At 44.9% G+C, this 17,001-nt stretch overlaps 2 protein-coding genes across 5 annotated transcripts; one reads left to right on the top strand and one right to left on the bottom strand.

Moving 5' to 3' along the window:
- Positions 1–263: 263 nt before the first annotated feature.
- On the top strand, positions 264–11,692 carry LOC131192796 (uncharacterized). Of its 4 annotated transcripts, none has more exons than XM_058172323.1 (3): positions 264–403; positions 5,115–8,374; positions 11,572–11,692. In XM_058172323.1, exon 2 carries the CDS (start codon positions 5,589–5,591, stop codon positions 6,576–6,578), a length of 990 nt encoding a protein of 329 aa, XP_058028306.1. In that variant the 5' UTR covers positions 264–403; positions 5,115–5,588; the 3' UTR covers positions 6,579–8,374; positions 11,572–11,692. The 4 variants fall into 4 exon arrangements, with proteins under 4 accessions (XP_058028306.1, XP_058028307.1, XP_058028304.1 ...); XM_058172324.1 differs by having other exon boundaries at positions 265–403; positions 5,149–8,374; XM_058172321.1 differs by lacking the exon at positions 264–403 and having other exon boundaries at positions 4,711–8,374.
- A 1,465-nt stretch (positions 11,693–13,157) lies between these two features.
- Positions 13,158–16,751, bottom strand: LOC131189521 (gastrula zinc finger protein XlCGF7.1-like). The gene is made up of 3 exons (XM_058165640.1): positions 16,741–16,751; positions 16,008–16,703; positions 13,158–13,314 (listed from the first exon to the last, which is right to left on the bottom strand). The coding sequence occupies exons 1-3, from the start codon at positions 16,749–16,751 to the stop codon at positions 13,158–13,160; spliced, it is 864 nt and encodes a 287-aa protein (XP_058021623.1).
- Between the last annotated feature and the right edge of the window lie 250 nt (positions 16,752–17,001).

The raw sequence follows: 17,001 nt of genomic DNA, 5'->3' as shown, positions 1-17,001 counted from the left end.
CGCCCCTTGGCAATTATCTCTGGAGCTGCCTTTCCCTCCCGTGACGATTGGCCAGAAGAGAGAAAATTGGCTCCGCCCCCCCGAACGTCCCAACGGGGTTTTCCCTTCGGGGCGCCTTTTCCATGCAAATGAGGCGAGGCGGAAGGAACGTTCCACTTTGGGCGTTCGAGAGCGGGGGGCGGGGGAGAACGTTGAGGTGGTCGAGCAAGGCTTGCCGTAGATGCTGCCTCCCCTGCGGAGGTCTGAAAGGTGGATTCTTCCTATAAGGGGAGCTTTCCCCCCCCCTCCAGCCCCGCAAGGAGAAATGTAGCTCCGGTTTGCTCACATTTCTGCTTGCAAGTTCTGGCTGGATCGTTTGGAAAAATCTGACTTGGATTACCTGCTCGGAAGAGGCTCAATGCAGGTAGTCCTCAATTTACAGCAGATAGGTAGATAAACAGAGTTGGAAGGGACCTTGTAGGTCATCTAGTCCAGGGATCTCCAACCTTGGCAACTTTAAGCCTGGAAGACTTCAACTCCCAGAATCCCCCAGCCAGCAAAGCTGGCTGGGGACTTCTGGGAGTTGAAGTCCTCCAGGCTTAAAGTTGCCAAGGTTGGAGACCCCTGATCTAGTCTAACCACCACCACCATATTGCAGAACATAGCAGTGTTCCAATATTGTGAATGCAATATTGTGAATATTGTGAAAACAATATTGTGAATGAAGTTGTGAATGCTCCAACACTGGAAATTTTTAAGAAAATGTTGGATAACCATCTGACTGAGATGGTGTAGGGTTTCCTGCCTGGGCAGGGGGTTGGACTAGAAGGCCTCCAAGGTCCCTTCCAACTCTGATATTATTATTATTATTATTATTATTATTATTATTACCACCCACCCAAGCAGGAGACCCTACACCATTTCTGAAGACGGCAGTCCAGTCTCTTCTTGAAAGCCTCCAGTGATGGATCACCCACGATTTCTGAAGGCAAGCCGTTCCACTGGTTAATTGCTCTCACTGTTAGGAAGTTTCTCCTTAATTCCAGGTTGCTTCTCTGATTAATTCCCAACCATTGTTTCTTGTCCTGCCCTCTGGTGCTTTGGAGAATAATTTGGCCCCCTCTTCTTTGTGGCAGCCCCTAGGCTGAAGCATCTATATGTAAAAATGAAACAGGCAGGGAAGGAGAGAGATCATGAAGTGGGCCTAAGATGGAAAAAGGTACATACAGAAGCCAGATAAGCAACTATTCTTTGTAATAATACAGGACTTCTATGAGACCAGACAAGTATGCATTTTGTCTGGGGCCCATCGTGAGCAAAGTATCACATAGCCAAATGCAAGGGCAACCACAAGCATGACGGCAGGAAACTAGATAGCTTTGCAAGACACCTGTGACCTAGTTAGTAATAGGAAACAAGATATTTAGCTTCTATAGAGCAGCAACAAGGAGGGCAGCAGAGATAGGAGGGCTGTCAACATTATAACCAATCATGATATGTTAAGTGTATGTATAACCATATATAGAAAATTGTTTTTCTCTGTCCTACCTGTTTCCTGTACTTTTAAAAAAGTATAAAAGTAACTGCGTCAGAACTCCTCGGGGCTCAGTGTTGTCATGCTCATACTACCCCTGAGCCTGTGCAAGAAACCTGTTCTGCTCACCCAGGAATTCTCTGTGTGTCCTTGAATTCCACAACAGGCCTAGGCAGTGGTGGGATTCAGCCAGTTCGCACCATTTCGGGAGAACCGGTTGTTAATTTTCTGAGCAGTTTGGTGAACTGGTTGTTGGAATAAGGTAGCTTGCCAAAGCAGCATAAGAACCAAGGATATAGACCTCAAGCCCGAGGGACATCTTTGGTCAAGCAAAAGAAAGGCCTTGTCAGCTGTAACAGGGAAGTTGCTTTCTCAATCTAACGTATGGTCATATACCGCCCATAAATGTGCTAAGCTCGGATAACCACATCCTGCTGTTTTGCAGAAAATGTACTTTGCGATAGACTTCCGGTTTGGCACCGTAGGTGATGGCGGTGATCTTTACGATCACCAACCTCTGGATTATGTGGAATCGCTAGGACAGCTTAAATCTGCTGTCCAGCGGTTCGGAAAACCCCCTCTTCGGGAGAAGGAGAAGGTGGTGAGCTGAGGGCAGAGGTTGAATTTCCCTAAAGCCCCTGAGAAAAAAGGGGTTTGAAGGGTTAAGTTCCCTCCAGTAACCCGAAGTGCTCCAGATCCGAGGATTCTTCTGCTTTGGCGGAACCAATCACCACGACCAAACGCCGAGATTTATTTTGGACAATAAAGGATTATACCGGACAGAACGAAAGTGGGAGAACTTTATGCAAGTAGCCAAGCCGATTCCCCGATACTTTGTAACAAGCTTGAAAACAGTAAAAAATGGAGGCGAATTGTTAACAAGTTAACGAGAGGAAAGCGAAAGCGATACTTTCAGCGTTGCCATCTGCAGTTGGTAATTTGCATGTTACTTGCTGCTTTACTCTTTAACTCTTTGCTGCCTGCTGATAGAATCTAGGAGATTTTTAAATACTGCTTTAAAAGACTGTGTTTCTTAGAGGTTAAGAAGATTTAAAGTGAATATTAAGTTGGAAATAAATAAATAAATAATTTTATAGAAGATGGCAGCCAAACAATTAAAGTCTACTGTAACAAAGAGCTCTGGAACTTTATCAGCTGGTGCCTCTCCAGCTCATACAGCAGAGACTAGAACATTGAATTTAGAGGCGTTACAAGAGAACTTAAAAGGCTTTATAGAAGAAAAATTTAAAGTAATAACTGATGAGATGTCTGAAATGAAAGAGCAGATATCAGAAATTCAAGTGGGAAATAAAGAAGTTAAAGAAGGATTTGTAATGGCAGTACGAAGTTTGGCAACGAATGTGATTTTATTGGAAGAGGAGGTTGAAGAAATTAAGCAACATAATTTAAAATTAGAAAATAAAATGGATGAATTTCAAAGTAAAATGGAAAAAACAGAGGATGAAATAGTTTTGATACAATATAGAAATATGGAATTTGCTCTTAGAATTCGAGGTTTGAAAGAAAATAAGGAAGAGAATTTAAGGGAAATTTTTTTCTGAAGTATTTGCTGAGATATTAGCAGCTCGTCCAGCAGATGTGGCTTATCAAATTGATAAAATATATCGTGTGAATTCTTGGATAGCAAGGCAAAAAAAGTTGCCAAGGGATGTTGTTATTTATTTTACAAACAGAACAGTGAGAAATCAGATTTTGCAAGCTTCATATAAGGGGGAGAAGATTCAGATTGCTGGTCAAGATATTTTGATATTAAAGGAAATTCCACCAAAAATGTTAAGGGCTAGGAAGGAATTTGCCTTCCTGGTGAATGAACTTAAAAAACATCAGATTGAATATAGATGGGATATTCCAACTGGTATAATAGTATATTATGCAGGGAAAGTACATCGTTTCAATACAGTTGGAAAAGCAAGAGAATTTTATGTTGAGGTATTAAAAGTTGGAAGTCTTCCCCCATTGGAAGCTAGAAGAAGGAGGCTGAAGTGAAGGAAGAGAAGTGAAGCAGGTACAAGAACAGATTGTGATGGAAGAAGATTTATTACAAGTGTTGGAAATACCTACGACGGGTTTAGATTCAAAAGAACAAAGGCTGACAAGAGCTGCTGCTAAGCGCAAGGAACAAGAGATGAAGGCACAACAACAACTGGCAACTACTACAACGGAAACAGTGGGAGGAGCAAGGCCTAAAGTAAAATGTGATCTGCGGCTGGTGTTCCAAAAGTTTTCTTGACGATAATGGCAATTAAACTATTATCTTGGAATGTTAATGGCCTGAACTCACATGAAGAGAAGGAAAGTATTTCATTATTTGAAACAATTTAAAATGACATTACCTGTTTACAAGAAACACATATTAGATCTTGCTAAATGTTGGAGATGCGATTGTGAAGATGCTACTTATTACCATATATGGTGGACTTGTAAAAAGTTAAAGCATTTTGGATTAAAGTATGGTGGATCATGCAGAATATTTTGAAAAGAAGATTAAGTTTACTCCAGTTCTTTCTACTAGGAATAATTATGGACTATACAGCTATAGAGACTAAATTGATTTTGAACTTAATAACAGTCGCAAGACTTTTGATTGCTCAGTATTGGAAGAAAGAAGAATTACCTACAATCAAGAATGGACACTCAAAGTATCAAATCTGGCAGAGATGACAAAATCTCCGCTTACTTGAAAGACTATACACTAGAAAATATATTCTAGAATGGAAAATGTGGATTGATTATATTTAAAATAAGTATCAGATAAAAAAAAAAAAATCGAATAGCATATGAGTAAATTTAGGAAATATTTTGTATTAGATATATTTTTGAAGGAGAGGGGAATTGAGAGTGTGACTAAGTGTGGTGTGACTAGAGATTATAATTTAGGAATTATTTTGGATTATGATTGTTAGTTTTGATACCCTGCATTTTGTTCTGGGAAGTCGGGGTGGGGGGTGGGGGGTAAGGGGGGGGGGAATTGGGGGGGGGTTTGGTAGAGATGGAGTGATGGTTAATGTACAGGGATTATTGAAGAAATATAATTAATGTAGGGTCGGTCTGCATAGTTACCATTTTAGAACGGTGAGGAGGAGAAAAGAGAGTAGGAGGTAGGAAGAGGAGAAGAGGAAGGAAGAGGGATAGTAGAGGAGAAGGAAGGTGTAGGGTGGAGGAGGAGGATGTAGATAAGAGAAGGAGAGGAAGGTTGGGAAAGTAAAAGAAGGTAGAAGAGGGAAGAGTGTTAAAAAGGGTGGTGGTGACTGGGCAAGCCCGACTAATTGTATATAACTGTACATTGGATGAATTATTTGATATGATTGTAAAAATAAAACTTTTTATAAAAAAAAAAATGTACTTTGCGATTGTGGTAAACATGTTTGTGTAACCCCCTGATCTGGTATCGGTTCCCCAATATACTATTCTTGGAATTGTAACCATATATGGAATGTAACATGCTGAGACAATGTATTTGCAGCCTGCACGTAGCAATAAGGTATATAAAGCCTTGCTGGAAATCCCCTGACTTGTTCAGACCAACAGCTTTGTTCTGTATCTTGAACCTGCGCATATATAATAAACCCTTCCTTCCCAGAGGAGCTGGCTTGTGTCTCGTCTTTCTACAACAGCTTCCGTGGCGACCCAGATGGGACACTAAGCGAGACGACATCTCGTTGAGGGCGGCTTGACCCCTCGGACCCTCCCAGGGGCCACTCCTGAACATTCTCCAGGCGCCACGGGGGTGAGTCCTCCGGGAGACGGTAGTGACACCTCGGCGGGGTCGACGGTGTTGATAGCCAGTCCAAGAACTCTTGCGGGAAGGAACGGAGGTCTGAACCGAATCCTGGCCAGGACGTGTGTGTGTGAAGACGCCGCAGGCGAGTATATGTAAACTGTTTGTGTACCTATCTCATTTGAAGATAGAAGAGGGGGCCCGATCACCCCCCTGGACTCGGGACGGCTGTCCTAAAGAAGTCCTGTTAGGCTGTGTGGGTGGTTAAGTCATCGCAGTTCCAGTTAGTGACCGTCGGAACGTCCGGCACTACTGGTCGGTGGCAGTGTTGTTAGGATGGGTGGAGGTAGTAGCACGCCAAGCACACCTTTGGCATGTATGTTGAAAGGGTTTGATAATTACTTTAACAAAGCGAAGTACAGGGTTCCCTACCCCCCAGCAACGAGGGAACGCTTGCAATACTTATGTCAACAAATAGGGCCACACATGGGAGTGGGTTGGCCACCAGAAGGCACGTTTAAGGATCAGATCATAGGAGACCTCTTTGCCCTTGTAGCGGCCAATGAGGAACAATATCCGAATCAATACCAATACATAGATCAGTGGCAAACTGCCGTGGACGAACAGGCTGATGATTTGTTGCAGTGTCAGGCCGAGATGGTCCGCTTGTGTGTAGCTCGGCCGAAGGGGAAAGGAAAAGGGAAAAAGCTGAACATGGTCACTAAGAGGGTGAAGGATGTAAAAGTGTCTGAGACTAAAGTGTCGGATACTAAGAAAGAGATGTTGATTCAGGAGGAAGAGACAATCTTGAGACCCCCGCCGTATGCACCCCAACCACCGGCCCCGGGAGCACCCCCCCTGCTCCCGCAGGCGGCTGCCGGGGACGGGGACGAGAATGATGAAGCCGGGGGCAGTGAGGTGGCTGACCCAGGCGCCAAACCAAAAACAAAAAGGCGACCCAAAAAGGGAAAAGCCGCCAGAACGGCAAAGGTAGAGGAGGAAGTTACAGACAGTGAGGAAGAGGATGATGAAGGCGAAGGTGGTATAGAGATTGAAGTTGGGGTAATGACAAGGGCAAGGGCCGCCAAAGCAGAAGCCGTGGCAGCCGAAGCCCAGGATGAGTTTATGGCTCCATTGAGGCAGATGGACCAGCAAGTGGTAAACCCGCAGGGTGTGGTAGAATATCGACCATGCTTCCAATATATTCCTTTCTCAACAACTGACCTTTTGAACTGGAAACAGCATTATGGGCCATTGACCACTAAACCCACAGAGATGGCCGACCTGTTTCAAACCATAATGCAAACCCATAACCCCAATTGGTAGGATGTGCAGCAGCTGTTAAACACGCTGCTGACACCAGAAGAAAGGGAAAAGTGGAAAGCAGCAGTTAGAACTTGCCTTAGAGAACGGTTTCCCAACGTGGCAGATCTAGGGCAAGAGATGGCGGCTAGGGCTCCTGACCGTGACCCCGGTTGGGATCCAAAGGAGGCAGACCAGATGACGAGGCTGAGGGAATATCAGAATCTGACTGTAGAAGCACTGAGAAAGGCAGGAAAACCTCCGGTCAATATGTCTAAGCCCTCCCTGATAATGCAGAAAGCGGATGAAAGTCCTGAGAGTTTCTTACAAAGGTTGATCGAGGCATATGAGCTGTATACACAGGTTGACCCAAGGCAACCGGAGAATGTGCGCATGTTAAATGAGAGGTTTATAGCGCAGAGTTATGACGACAACAGGAAAAAGTTGCAGAAACTAGAGGGAGCTCTAGGGAAGAATACTACCAGATATCAGTCCTTTTGCTAAAAATCTCTTTGTAGCAATGGCAGTAAGGTGGGTTGCTAAAGTAACATGAGAACCAAACATACAGGCCTTCGGCCGTAGGCCCTAGAGACATCTTTGGTCAAGCGAAAGAAAGGCCTTGTCAGCTGTAACAGAGAAGTAGCTTTCCCAATAGACCGTATACCCATGTACCACCCATAAATGTGCTAAGCTCGGATAACCACATCCTGCTGTTTTGCAGAAAATGTACTTTGCGATCGTGGTAAACATGTTTGTGTAACCCCCTGATCTGGTATCGGTTCCCCAATATACTATTCCTGGAATTGTAACCATATATGGAATGTAACTTGCTGAGACAATGTATTTGCAGCCTGCACGTAGCAATAAGGTATATAAAGCCTTGCTGGAAATCCCCTGACTTGTTCAGACCAACAGCTTTGTTCTGTATCTTGAACCTGCGCATATATAATAAACCCTTCCTTCCCAGAGGAGCTGGCTTGTGTCTCGTCTTTCTACAACAGCAGGAGATCTTGCTAAGACCCTTACTGTCAAGAACTGCTTTGTATGTGGAGGTACCAACATAGGTGAACAATGGCCCTGGAAAGCAGCAGAGGCAGCCCCCACACTATATAATAACATGTTGGCAGCGGGCAATATGTTAAGTACAAATACGATTAATAAAATAATAATAAATATCTCAGCCAGACTCAATAGACAGGACATTATTTGGACGTTAACAATAACCTTGGTAGGAAACAATTGTTTCACACATAATGGGTCAAATGAAGTGGGAAATCTGATATGCCTTGGTTCCTGGGATGAAACCTATACTGTCTGGCAGTCACCAGGAAACAGCTCGCAACCTGCTAAATTTAATGTAACCTTTTTATCCTACCTTAATGCGTCTGATCCTAGTCATGTGTGGATAGCCCCGGAGAATATGTACTGGATCTGTGGGAGGCTAGCATATGAGCAATTGCCTTATAATTGGTCAGGCTCATGTGTCCTAGGCTGGATTAAACCGGCGTTTTTCCTTCTGCCCATTCAATCAAGACAGGTGCTAGGTGTACCAGTGTATGAACACTTAGGGAAAAGAGAAAAAAGAGCCTCCTTCAAGTATGATACAGCCCATCCCGACTCTGCATTTGCAAACTTTCCATGTAAAAATCTAGCAGAATATGAAGCAAGACACCGACAGTGTACAGATATGGACTAATGAAAGAATTGTATGTACCTATGGCAGGGCAACTTGGGCCGAAGATCGGTCTTGGGGCTATCGTACCCCGGTCTATTTACTCAACCGCCTCATCAGACTGCAGGCAGTCCTTGATATGGCTGGGGTAAGAATCAGTACTGCCCTCAATGTGTTGTCGGACACCACAGATAGGCTACGAACAGCAGTGTACCAAAACAGACTTGCTCTAGATCAGGGGTGTCCAAAGTTTTTTGAGTGAGGGCCAAATACAGAAAAATAAGCAAAGGCCGGGCCAATTTTGTACCAGTTCTGTGGGCGTGGCTTATTTTGGGGTGTGGCTTGGTGGTCATGTGACTGGTGGGCGTGGCTAACTCCTCATGTGACTGAGTGGATGTGGCTATGGGCATAGAAACCTAAATACATAGAGACCTAAATACTGACAGCGGCTACCAGTAATCCTCGGCTTGCAACCACTCATTTAGCGACCAATACAACAGCACTGAAAAAAGTGACTTACCACCAGTCTTTGCATTTATGACCTTTGCAGCATCCCCAGTTACATCAAAGTCAAGCTTTTGGCAACCAGCATGTATTTACTGGGATTTTCCGTCCGTCATGAACTCTCTTCCCACTGAGGAGACACAGCAGCCAATGGAGGGACTCCGGGAGGCCCAGGCGAGGCCCGCACCGCCTCGCAGCCACTCAGGTGTGCCACACGGCTCCCACCCAGGCCAGAAAGGGACGGGCTAACTAGGGGCGAGTGGGCGGGCACCAGCCCTCCTCCGAACGCCGAGTGGCGGCGCGCGCGGAGCGGCAGGCGCGGCGGCCAATGGGAGCGGGCGAGCTCGGCGCGTCACGGGCCGGCACACGGGCCCGCGGCTGAGGTAAAGCGGAGCGTGTGGCGGGCGCCGCAGCTGCTGCCAGCGCATGGGCGATGCCTTGCCGCGACCGGCGCGTGGTGGGCCCGGGCGGGGCAGAGGCGGGATGCCGGCGGCGGCGGGCCTCGGCAGCTGCGCCGCCGACCCGGCCCGGGCAGCGGTGACAGCCTGAGCCCGGACAGCAGCAGCAGCAGCGCCGACGGCAGCCGATGCTGCTGCGCTGGCGGGAACAGCTGCTGTGCGGGCGACAGGGGCGCCGAGGAGGCCACAGCCACGTCGGCGACGGCGACGCGTCACGACTGGCCGGGATCGGCGGCGGCCCAGCTCAAACTCCTGCCCATGAACGACCAGATCCGGGAGCTGCAAACCATCATCCGCGACAAGTAAGCGCCCCCTGAGTGCGTGCAGAGCGCCGCGCCCGGAGAGGATCCCGCGCGGGGCTGGGAAGCAGAGTGCCTCGCCCGCCTGGCTTCCGGGGCTGCAACCCCGCGTGGGGACGATGGGCGTCGCTGCCCGTCCGCCTCTTCCTCTGTCTGGTGGGCCAGGCTGGAGCCATGGGCGTCCTGGGCGCCCCCTACAGCCCAGTGGCGGAATGGCCGGCCCGCAGCCCCGGGTGGGCAGGGATCGCCTCAGCGGAGCCACTCCGCATCTGCAACCGGGCGAGCGGCGGCTTCCTTGGGGCCAGGGACGGGGCCGCACCACTGTCCACCGAGAATTTGCTGCGGCCAATAAAACTGACATGCGCAGTTGGCCCGCGGGCCGTAGTTTGGACACCCCTGCTCTAGATTATATTCTAGCTAAGGAAGGAGGTGTATGTGGCAAATTTAACCTTTCCAATTGTTGTCTACAAATTGATGAGACAGGCAAAGTGATAAAAGAGTTAACCACTGAAATACGGCAACTTACTCATAACCCGGACCAGGTATGGCAAAAAGGGTTCAACCTCAAAGAAGTCTTTGGTACCTGGTTTCCCAAATTACCTGGCTTGCAAGCAATCATGGCACTCATAGGCCTCATTGCTGCTGGCTGTGTACTCCTACCCTGTGTGTTACCTATTTTTGTGCGAGCTATATCTAACAGCTTGTCTTTGTTAGCTGAAAGAAGAGCTACGGCCCAAGTTATTTATTTATTTATTTATTTATCAAACTTCTATACCGCCCTTCTCCCGAAGGACTCAGGGCGGTGTACAGCCTTCATTTAAAACAGTTAATATACATATTAAAATAACAATTAAAAAGCTTATTCAATAAAAGGCCAAATTAAAACCGTCAATTGACCATCTAAAATACCCAATAAAATTACCATTAAAAGTTTAAAATTTAAATTTAGAATTTAAAAAATCAGGCCAGTCCCGCTTGTATAAATAAATAAGTTTTCAGTTCCCGGCGGAAGGTCCGAAGGTCAGGCAATTGGCGTAAACCGGGGGGAAGTTCGTTCCAGAGAGTAGGTGCTCCCACAGAGAAGGACCTTCCCCTGGGGGCCGCCAGCCGACACTGCTTGGCGGACGGCACCCTGAGAAGACCCTCTCTGTGAGAGCGTACGGCTCGGTGGGAGGCATGTGGTAACAGCAGGCGGTCCCGTAAGTACCCAGGCCCTAAGCCATGGAGCGCTTTGAAGATGGTAACCAAACCAGAAGCAGCGCACGAGACCACAGGTAGCCAGTGCAGACTGCGCAGGAGTGGTGTTACCCGGGAGCAACGCGGTGCTCCCTCAATCACCCGCGCAGCTGCATTCTGGACTAACTGCAGTCTCCGGGTACACTTCAGGGGTAGCCCCATGTAGAGAGCATTGCAAGTTATGGCTATGTGGCAGCTGGAACGTATGGATACCGAGGAAAACGATCCTGGTTATGTTACTCTTCTCGACCATTGAGATGAGTAACAAAGGGGGGAATAAGGTAGCTTGCCAAAGCAGCATAAGAATAGAATTTTTTATTTTTTTTTATTGGCCAAGTGTGATTGGACACACAAGGAATTTGTCTTGGTGCATATGCTCTCAGTGTACATAAAAGAAAAGATACGTTCATCAAGGTACAACATTTACAACACAATTGATGATCAATATATCAATATAAATCATAAGGATTGCCAGCAACAAGTTATAGTCATACAGTCATAAGTGGAAAGAGATTGGTGATGGGAACTATGAAACGATTAATAGTAGTGCAGATTCAGTAAATAGTCTGACAGTGTTGAGGGAATTATTTGTTTAGCAGAGTGATGGCCTTCGGGAAAAAACTGTTCTTGTGTCTAGTTGTTCTGGTGTGCAGTGCTCTATAGCTGCTTTGAGGGTAGGAGTTGAAACAGTTTATGTCCAGGATGCGAGGGATCTGCAAATATTTTCACGGCCCTCTTCTTGATTCGTGCAGTATACAGGTCCTCAATGGAAGGCAAGTTGGTAGCAATTATTTTTTCTGCAGTTCTAATTATCCTCTGAAGTCTGTGTTTTTCTTGTTGGGTTGCAGAACCGAACCAGACAGTTATAGAGGTGCAAATGACAGACTCAATAATTCCTCTGTAGAAGGAACCAAGAAGAACCAAGGATATAGGCCTCAAGCCCGAGGGACATCTTTGGTCAAGCAAAAGAAAGGCCTTGTCAGCTGTAACAGGGAAGTTGCTTTCTCAATCTAACGTATGGTCATATACCGCCCATAAATGTGCTAAGCTCGGATAACCACATCCTGCTGTTTTGCAGAAAATGTACTTTGCGATCGTGGTAAGCATGTTTGTGTAACCCCCTGTATCTGGTATCAGTTCCCCAATATACTATTCTTGGAATTGTAACCATATATGGAATGTAACATGCTGAGACAATGTATTTGCAGCCTGCACGTAGCAATAAGGTATATAAAGCCTTGCTGGAAATCCCCTGACTTGTTCAGACCAACAGCTTTGTTCTGTATCTTGAACCTGCGCATATATAATAAACCCTTCCTTCCCAGAGGAGCTGGCTTGTGTCTCGTCTTTCTACAACAGGAAGAAATCATTAGGGCAGAGAACTGGTTGTTAAATTACTTGAATCCCACCACTGGGCCTAGGCCTATGTTATGGTCAAAACTGCTCTGCTAGCTAGTAAAACTGCTGTATTAGCAAGATGTTCTGTTGTACCCTAAACATGCTGACCAAGATAGCCATATCCTGTTATTTCATCTGCACATATTGTGACAACCCCCTAACTAGTCTGCAACCTCCCTAACTGTCTGGTATTTTTCCAGTTATTCAAAATATGAATGTATAACATATAACCATATATGGAACTATATCTACTCAGGAAATGTATACGTATTGAAAGACTATAAATATGCCTTAAGATACACCCTTCTTAAGACCTTTTGCAATGTCTTGCTTGCTGAACCATGCACATTAAACCTTTCCTTCACTGAAGAGTCTCATCTTTCTACAACAGTCAAAAGCAAGGAATCTTGTCGAGAAGATCCCTTCAGGAGATAGATAAGAAGCGAGATAGATAAGGAGGAGAAGATCCCTTCAGGAGATAGATAAGAAGCGAGATAGATAAGGAGGAACCAAGTTGTTACGAAGGAAGGGAGTAAAAAGCAGGCTCACCTGAATCAGACAAAAGAAATTGAGCCCCAGGGCATGGAAAACTCCTCCCTCCCCCAAATCCCATCAACAGCTATCAGACTTGCAAATCAACAATGGAGGAGTAGCTGCCACTGATGTCGATCAACACAGCAAAGCAAGGTCTTGAAGCCAGGCCTCCCACTCATCTTTCTTTGGATCCCAACTTGGCAGCTTCCTCTCTCTGGCTACTGCCTGCCAGCCTAGTTGAGAAGGGCATGGGTAAATTATGGGCATGTTGCAGGAATAATGCGACTCAGACCTCAGAATCAAAGGAGCTGTATTTATTTGCGCAAAAGGTTCAGAGCAATGTAGCCGTAGCAACATCTGAACCCCCTTCTTATGGAAAAACAAGCATTTATATACTTTTCAAAAGTAGCAAAACACGGAAATAAAGCATATCAGCATTGATTGGTTATATTATTTATTGGCCCCTGTTGCTGTGTTGGCAGCTAAATATCTTGCTCCCCCTTCATCCAGAATGAGGTTTCAGGTGTCTTGCAAGAAATACCAACGTTTCCAGCAGTTCGTTTGTGGGTACCTCAATGCTTGAGTAATTGTGAACTTGAGGTTTGACATTTTCCATTTCCTTCATACATTTTGTTATGTATGGGCCGTAATAGCTCAGGCTGGTAAGAAGCCCGTTATTAGAACACAGCAGCCTGCAATTACTGCAGGTTCAAGCCCAGCCCGAGGTTGACTCAGCCTTCCATCCTTTATAAGGTAGGTAAAATGAGGACCCAGATTGTTGGGGGGGCAATAAGTTGACTTTGTAAATATACAAATAGAATGAGACTATTGCCTTATACACTGTAAGCCGCCCTGAGTCTTCGGAGAAGGGCGGGATATAAATGTAAATAATAAAAAAAAATCTAAAAAGCCATCTTTTTTGTTCTGCCACAGGTGGGAGTCTTTTGCTTCACTGTGTTGCTTCAATGTTATTTGAGTGTGATTGTTGACCACTGTTAGTGTGGTTTCTTATTCTATTGTGGACTTCAACTCCCAGAATTCCTGAGCCAGAATGAGGAATGATGGCCTCTTGATGACTTGTGGACTTCAACTCCCAGAATTCCTGAGCCAGCATGGGGAATGATGGCCCCTTTATGACTTGTGGACTTCAACTCCCAGAATTCCTGAGCCAGCATGGGGAATGATGATCCCTTTAAGACTTGTGGACTTCAACTCCCAGAATTCCTGAGCCAGCATGGGGAATGATGATCCCTTTAAGACTTGTGGACTTCAACTCCCAGAATTCCTGACCCAACATGGGGAATGATGGCCCCTTTATGACTTGTGGACTTCAACTCCCAGAATTCCTGAGCCAGTATGGCTGGCCCAGGAATTCTGGGAGTTGAAGTCCACAATTCATAAAAGGGCCATGGTCCCCCACCTGGTATAGATGATGGAGCAAGGGAGGGGGCCTCTTTAAACAGCTGTTTTCAGTAACTAGCAGAGCCTTTGATTAGTGTTTCTATTTATTTGAAATAGGCAAGTAAGAAATTGGCCAGAGATGAGATCTTCCCAGAAAGTCAATTTATAATTACTTGAAAACTCATAACATGAGAAATAAAACTTAATATCAGCAGCCAGACTACTGGTGGCACAATACTGGAAGAAGGAATAACTGCCTACTATTGAAGAATGGACACTAAAAGTAATGAACTTGGCAGAAATGGCAAAAATTTCAACATATCTGAAAGACTATTCACAAGAAAGATATACAGTGGAATGGAAAAGATGGATAGAATATATTTAAAACAAATATCAGACTAAAAAGTATCAAATAGCATATGAATGACCAGAAAGTAATAATTGTATTTGTATACAGCATTCCTTTTTTAAAAATCTTTTTTTAATATGAAATAAGGGAGTTATGGTTCTAGGGGAAGGATGGGAGTTTATGAATAATTAGCGTATTTTAGCTTATGATTGGTAAATGCTATACCCTGTATTTGCTCTGGGAAGTGGGGGGGAAGGGCGATTGGGTGAAGAGGTGGGAGGTGGAGGGAGGAGGAGGGTAATTATTTGTTAAAACTCTGGTAAAACTTTTTAATTAAAAATAAAATTCTTGAGTATTCAATTAGTTAACAAGATCATGCTAAGATTATTGTGGGATAATAGTGGGAACTGTTACAGAGTACATGTCAAGTTACTGAACATGCTCACTAGATGCTTTATAACTCAAATTAGGCTATCCAATGAGAGTACACATTCCAAACCCAACATTTGAACTGTATATAAAGTGGTTTCTTACCTTTCTAAGGATCGTCTCACCTTGGGACACCTATCCCTTTCTTATATATAAATGAAGAGGATTCCCCACCCCCTTAAAATATTCTTGTTTTCATTCCAGCCTTAACACACCATAGTGTTACAGAAATGAGACTATACCAGCTCTTTGTCGAAGGGAAAGATTTATTGCGCAAGGTTCAGCAGCGATAACTCAAGCAAGGGCTGAACCCCGAAGGGTTGTTACATACAAGCTTTTATACTTTTCCGATTAGGATATAAAAGCAGGATACACATTTTCTATGCATGATTACCATATAAGGCTGTAACATATCAATTTCCTTGTTCCTTTGTTTCTGCCTGGTCAGGCAGATAGAGTGATTTAGATAGAGTAATTTATCTTGTTGTGCCTTTCTGACATATCTACTTTAATAGTTTTTGGACTATAATATGCACTTTTTTATCTCCCATTTTTGAAAATGTCTATGTGTCTTATAGACTGAATATTGCCGTAGCCCCGCCCACCTGCTGGCTGTTTTTTTACCTCCACACACCCCATTTTCAGGCCTTTTTTTGGCCTTTTTCAGCCCTTTTTTCGGCTCATTTTAGGGGCTTTTTTCAGCCCGTTTTTGAGGCTTTTTTTTGGCCATTTTCTTTTCAGAAAGAACAGCCTGAACAAAGCCTTGAAAATGGGCCAAAAAAAGCCTTGAAAATGGGCTGAAAAAAGCATCAAAAACAGGTCAAAAAACCCCTCAAAAACGGGCTGAAAAAAAGCCTCGAAAACAACAGAAAAAAGCCTTGAAAATGGGCTGGAAAAAGGCTGGAAAGGCCCGAAAATGGGGTGTATGGAGGCCAAAAACCATTTTTTGTTGATTTCCTCTTCTAAATTTAGATGGGTCTTATGGTCTGAAAAATACAGTAATTGTTTTGAAATTGCATACAATTTGTATCCATCATAATAATACTCAAAGGTCCTATTTTTGTTTCAACCTTAAAGACATTTTCTTCCAATGGCCAGTTCTATTTGTCCTTCCAGTTGCATTTTTTTTTTTTAAAAATTGTTTCTTTTTTCCTTTTGGCTTCATTTTCTTGCCGTTTGTGTATTTTCTTATGCCTCCGAAGAGACGAACTCCAACCGAAACATTTTCCGCACTCAGCGCACTTATGGGATTTGATCCCGGTGTGAATCTTCTCGTGAGTCCGAAGGTCACAAATATGAACAAACTCCTTCCCACATTCCCTGCAGGTGTGAGGTTTCTCCCCGGTGTGAATCCTCTCGTGGATTTTCAGACCTTTTTTGTAAGAGAAAGATTTCCCACACTCCAGACATTTGTACGGTTTTTCTTGGGTGTGAATTCTCTGATGCCTCAAAAGGCTGTCATTCCTGGAAAAACATTTACCGCACTCCAAACATTTGAGGGAGGTCACCCCTACGTGCTTTATCTGGCTGTGTTTTCTAAGGGTCGACAAATAAGCAAATGCTGCCCCACAGTCTAAACATTTGTAATCTTTTCTTCCTTTGTGAACTTGTCCGTGACGCTTGAGGCCCCCTTTGCTATGAAAAAATATTCCACACTCGATGCACTGAAAGGGCTTCTCCCCCGAGTGAATTATATGATGTTGCCAAAGGGATCCCTTTACAGCGAAGCACTTCCCGCACTCTGTGCACTTGTACGGTTTCCCCCTTGTGTGGGCATACTGGTGCGCGCTAAGATAGGACTTGCAGGCAAAGCTGTCCCCGCACTCGTCACATTTATGGGGTTTCTTTCCTCTGTGGCATTTCTGGTGTCTGCAAAGTGCCGAAAAATACACAAATCCTTTCTCACATTCGGAGCATTTATAGGGTCTGTCGCCAGTATGGATTTGTTCTGTTTCCCTTCCCCCAATACTCCCAGCAAAGAGTCCGTCAGAGGCCTTCCTTTTTTTTCCCTTTTATTTACATAGATACATGTCCTGGCCACGTCTACCCACGGGCCTGCCAAGTTTCTGGAGATAACGAGGAAATTATAGATAAGGCCAGAATTACTCACGAATATATTCTTCCCTCCATGAAATAGTTAGCTCGCGCCAAATTCATTGCTTTGTCC

This window comes from Ahaetulla prasina, chromosome 2, assembly GCF_028640845.1.
Source record: "Ahaetulla prasina isolate Xishuangbanna chromosome 2, ASM2864084v1, whole genome shotgun sequence".
NCBI lineage: Eukaryota > Metazoa > Chordata > Lepidosauria > Squamata > Colubridae > Ahaetulla > Ahaetulla prasina.
Note: the sequence above shows the minus strand (reverse complement) of the source record. Positions and strands in the feature narration are given on the sequence as shown.

Bases quoted from the DNA above. Each gene is read 5' to 3' on its own strand.
- LOC131192796 (XM_058172323.1), top strand. From the start codon at position 5,589: ATGGGTGGAGGTAGTAGCACGCCAAGCACACCTTTGGCATGTATGTTG.
- LOC131189521 (XM_058165640.1), bottom strand. The intron at 13,315-16,007 runs GCAAGAAAATGA...GCTTCTTACCAG, and splicing joins CATAAGAAAATACACAAACG to CCTGAGCTATTACGGCCCAT.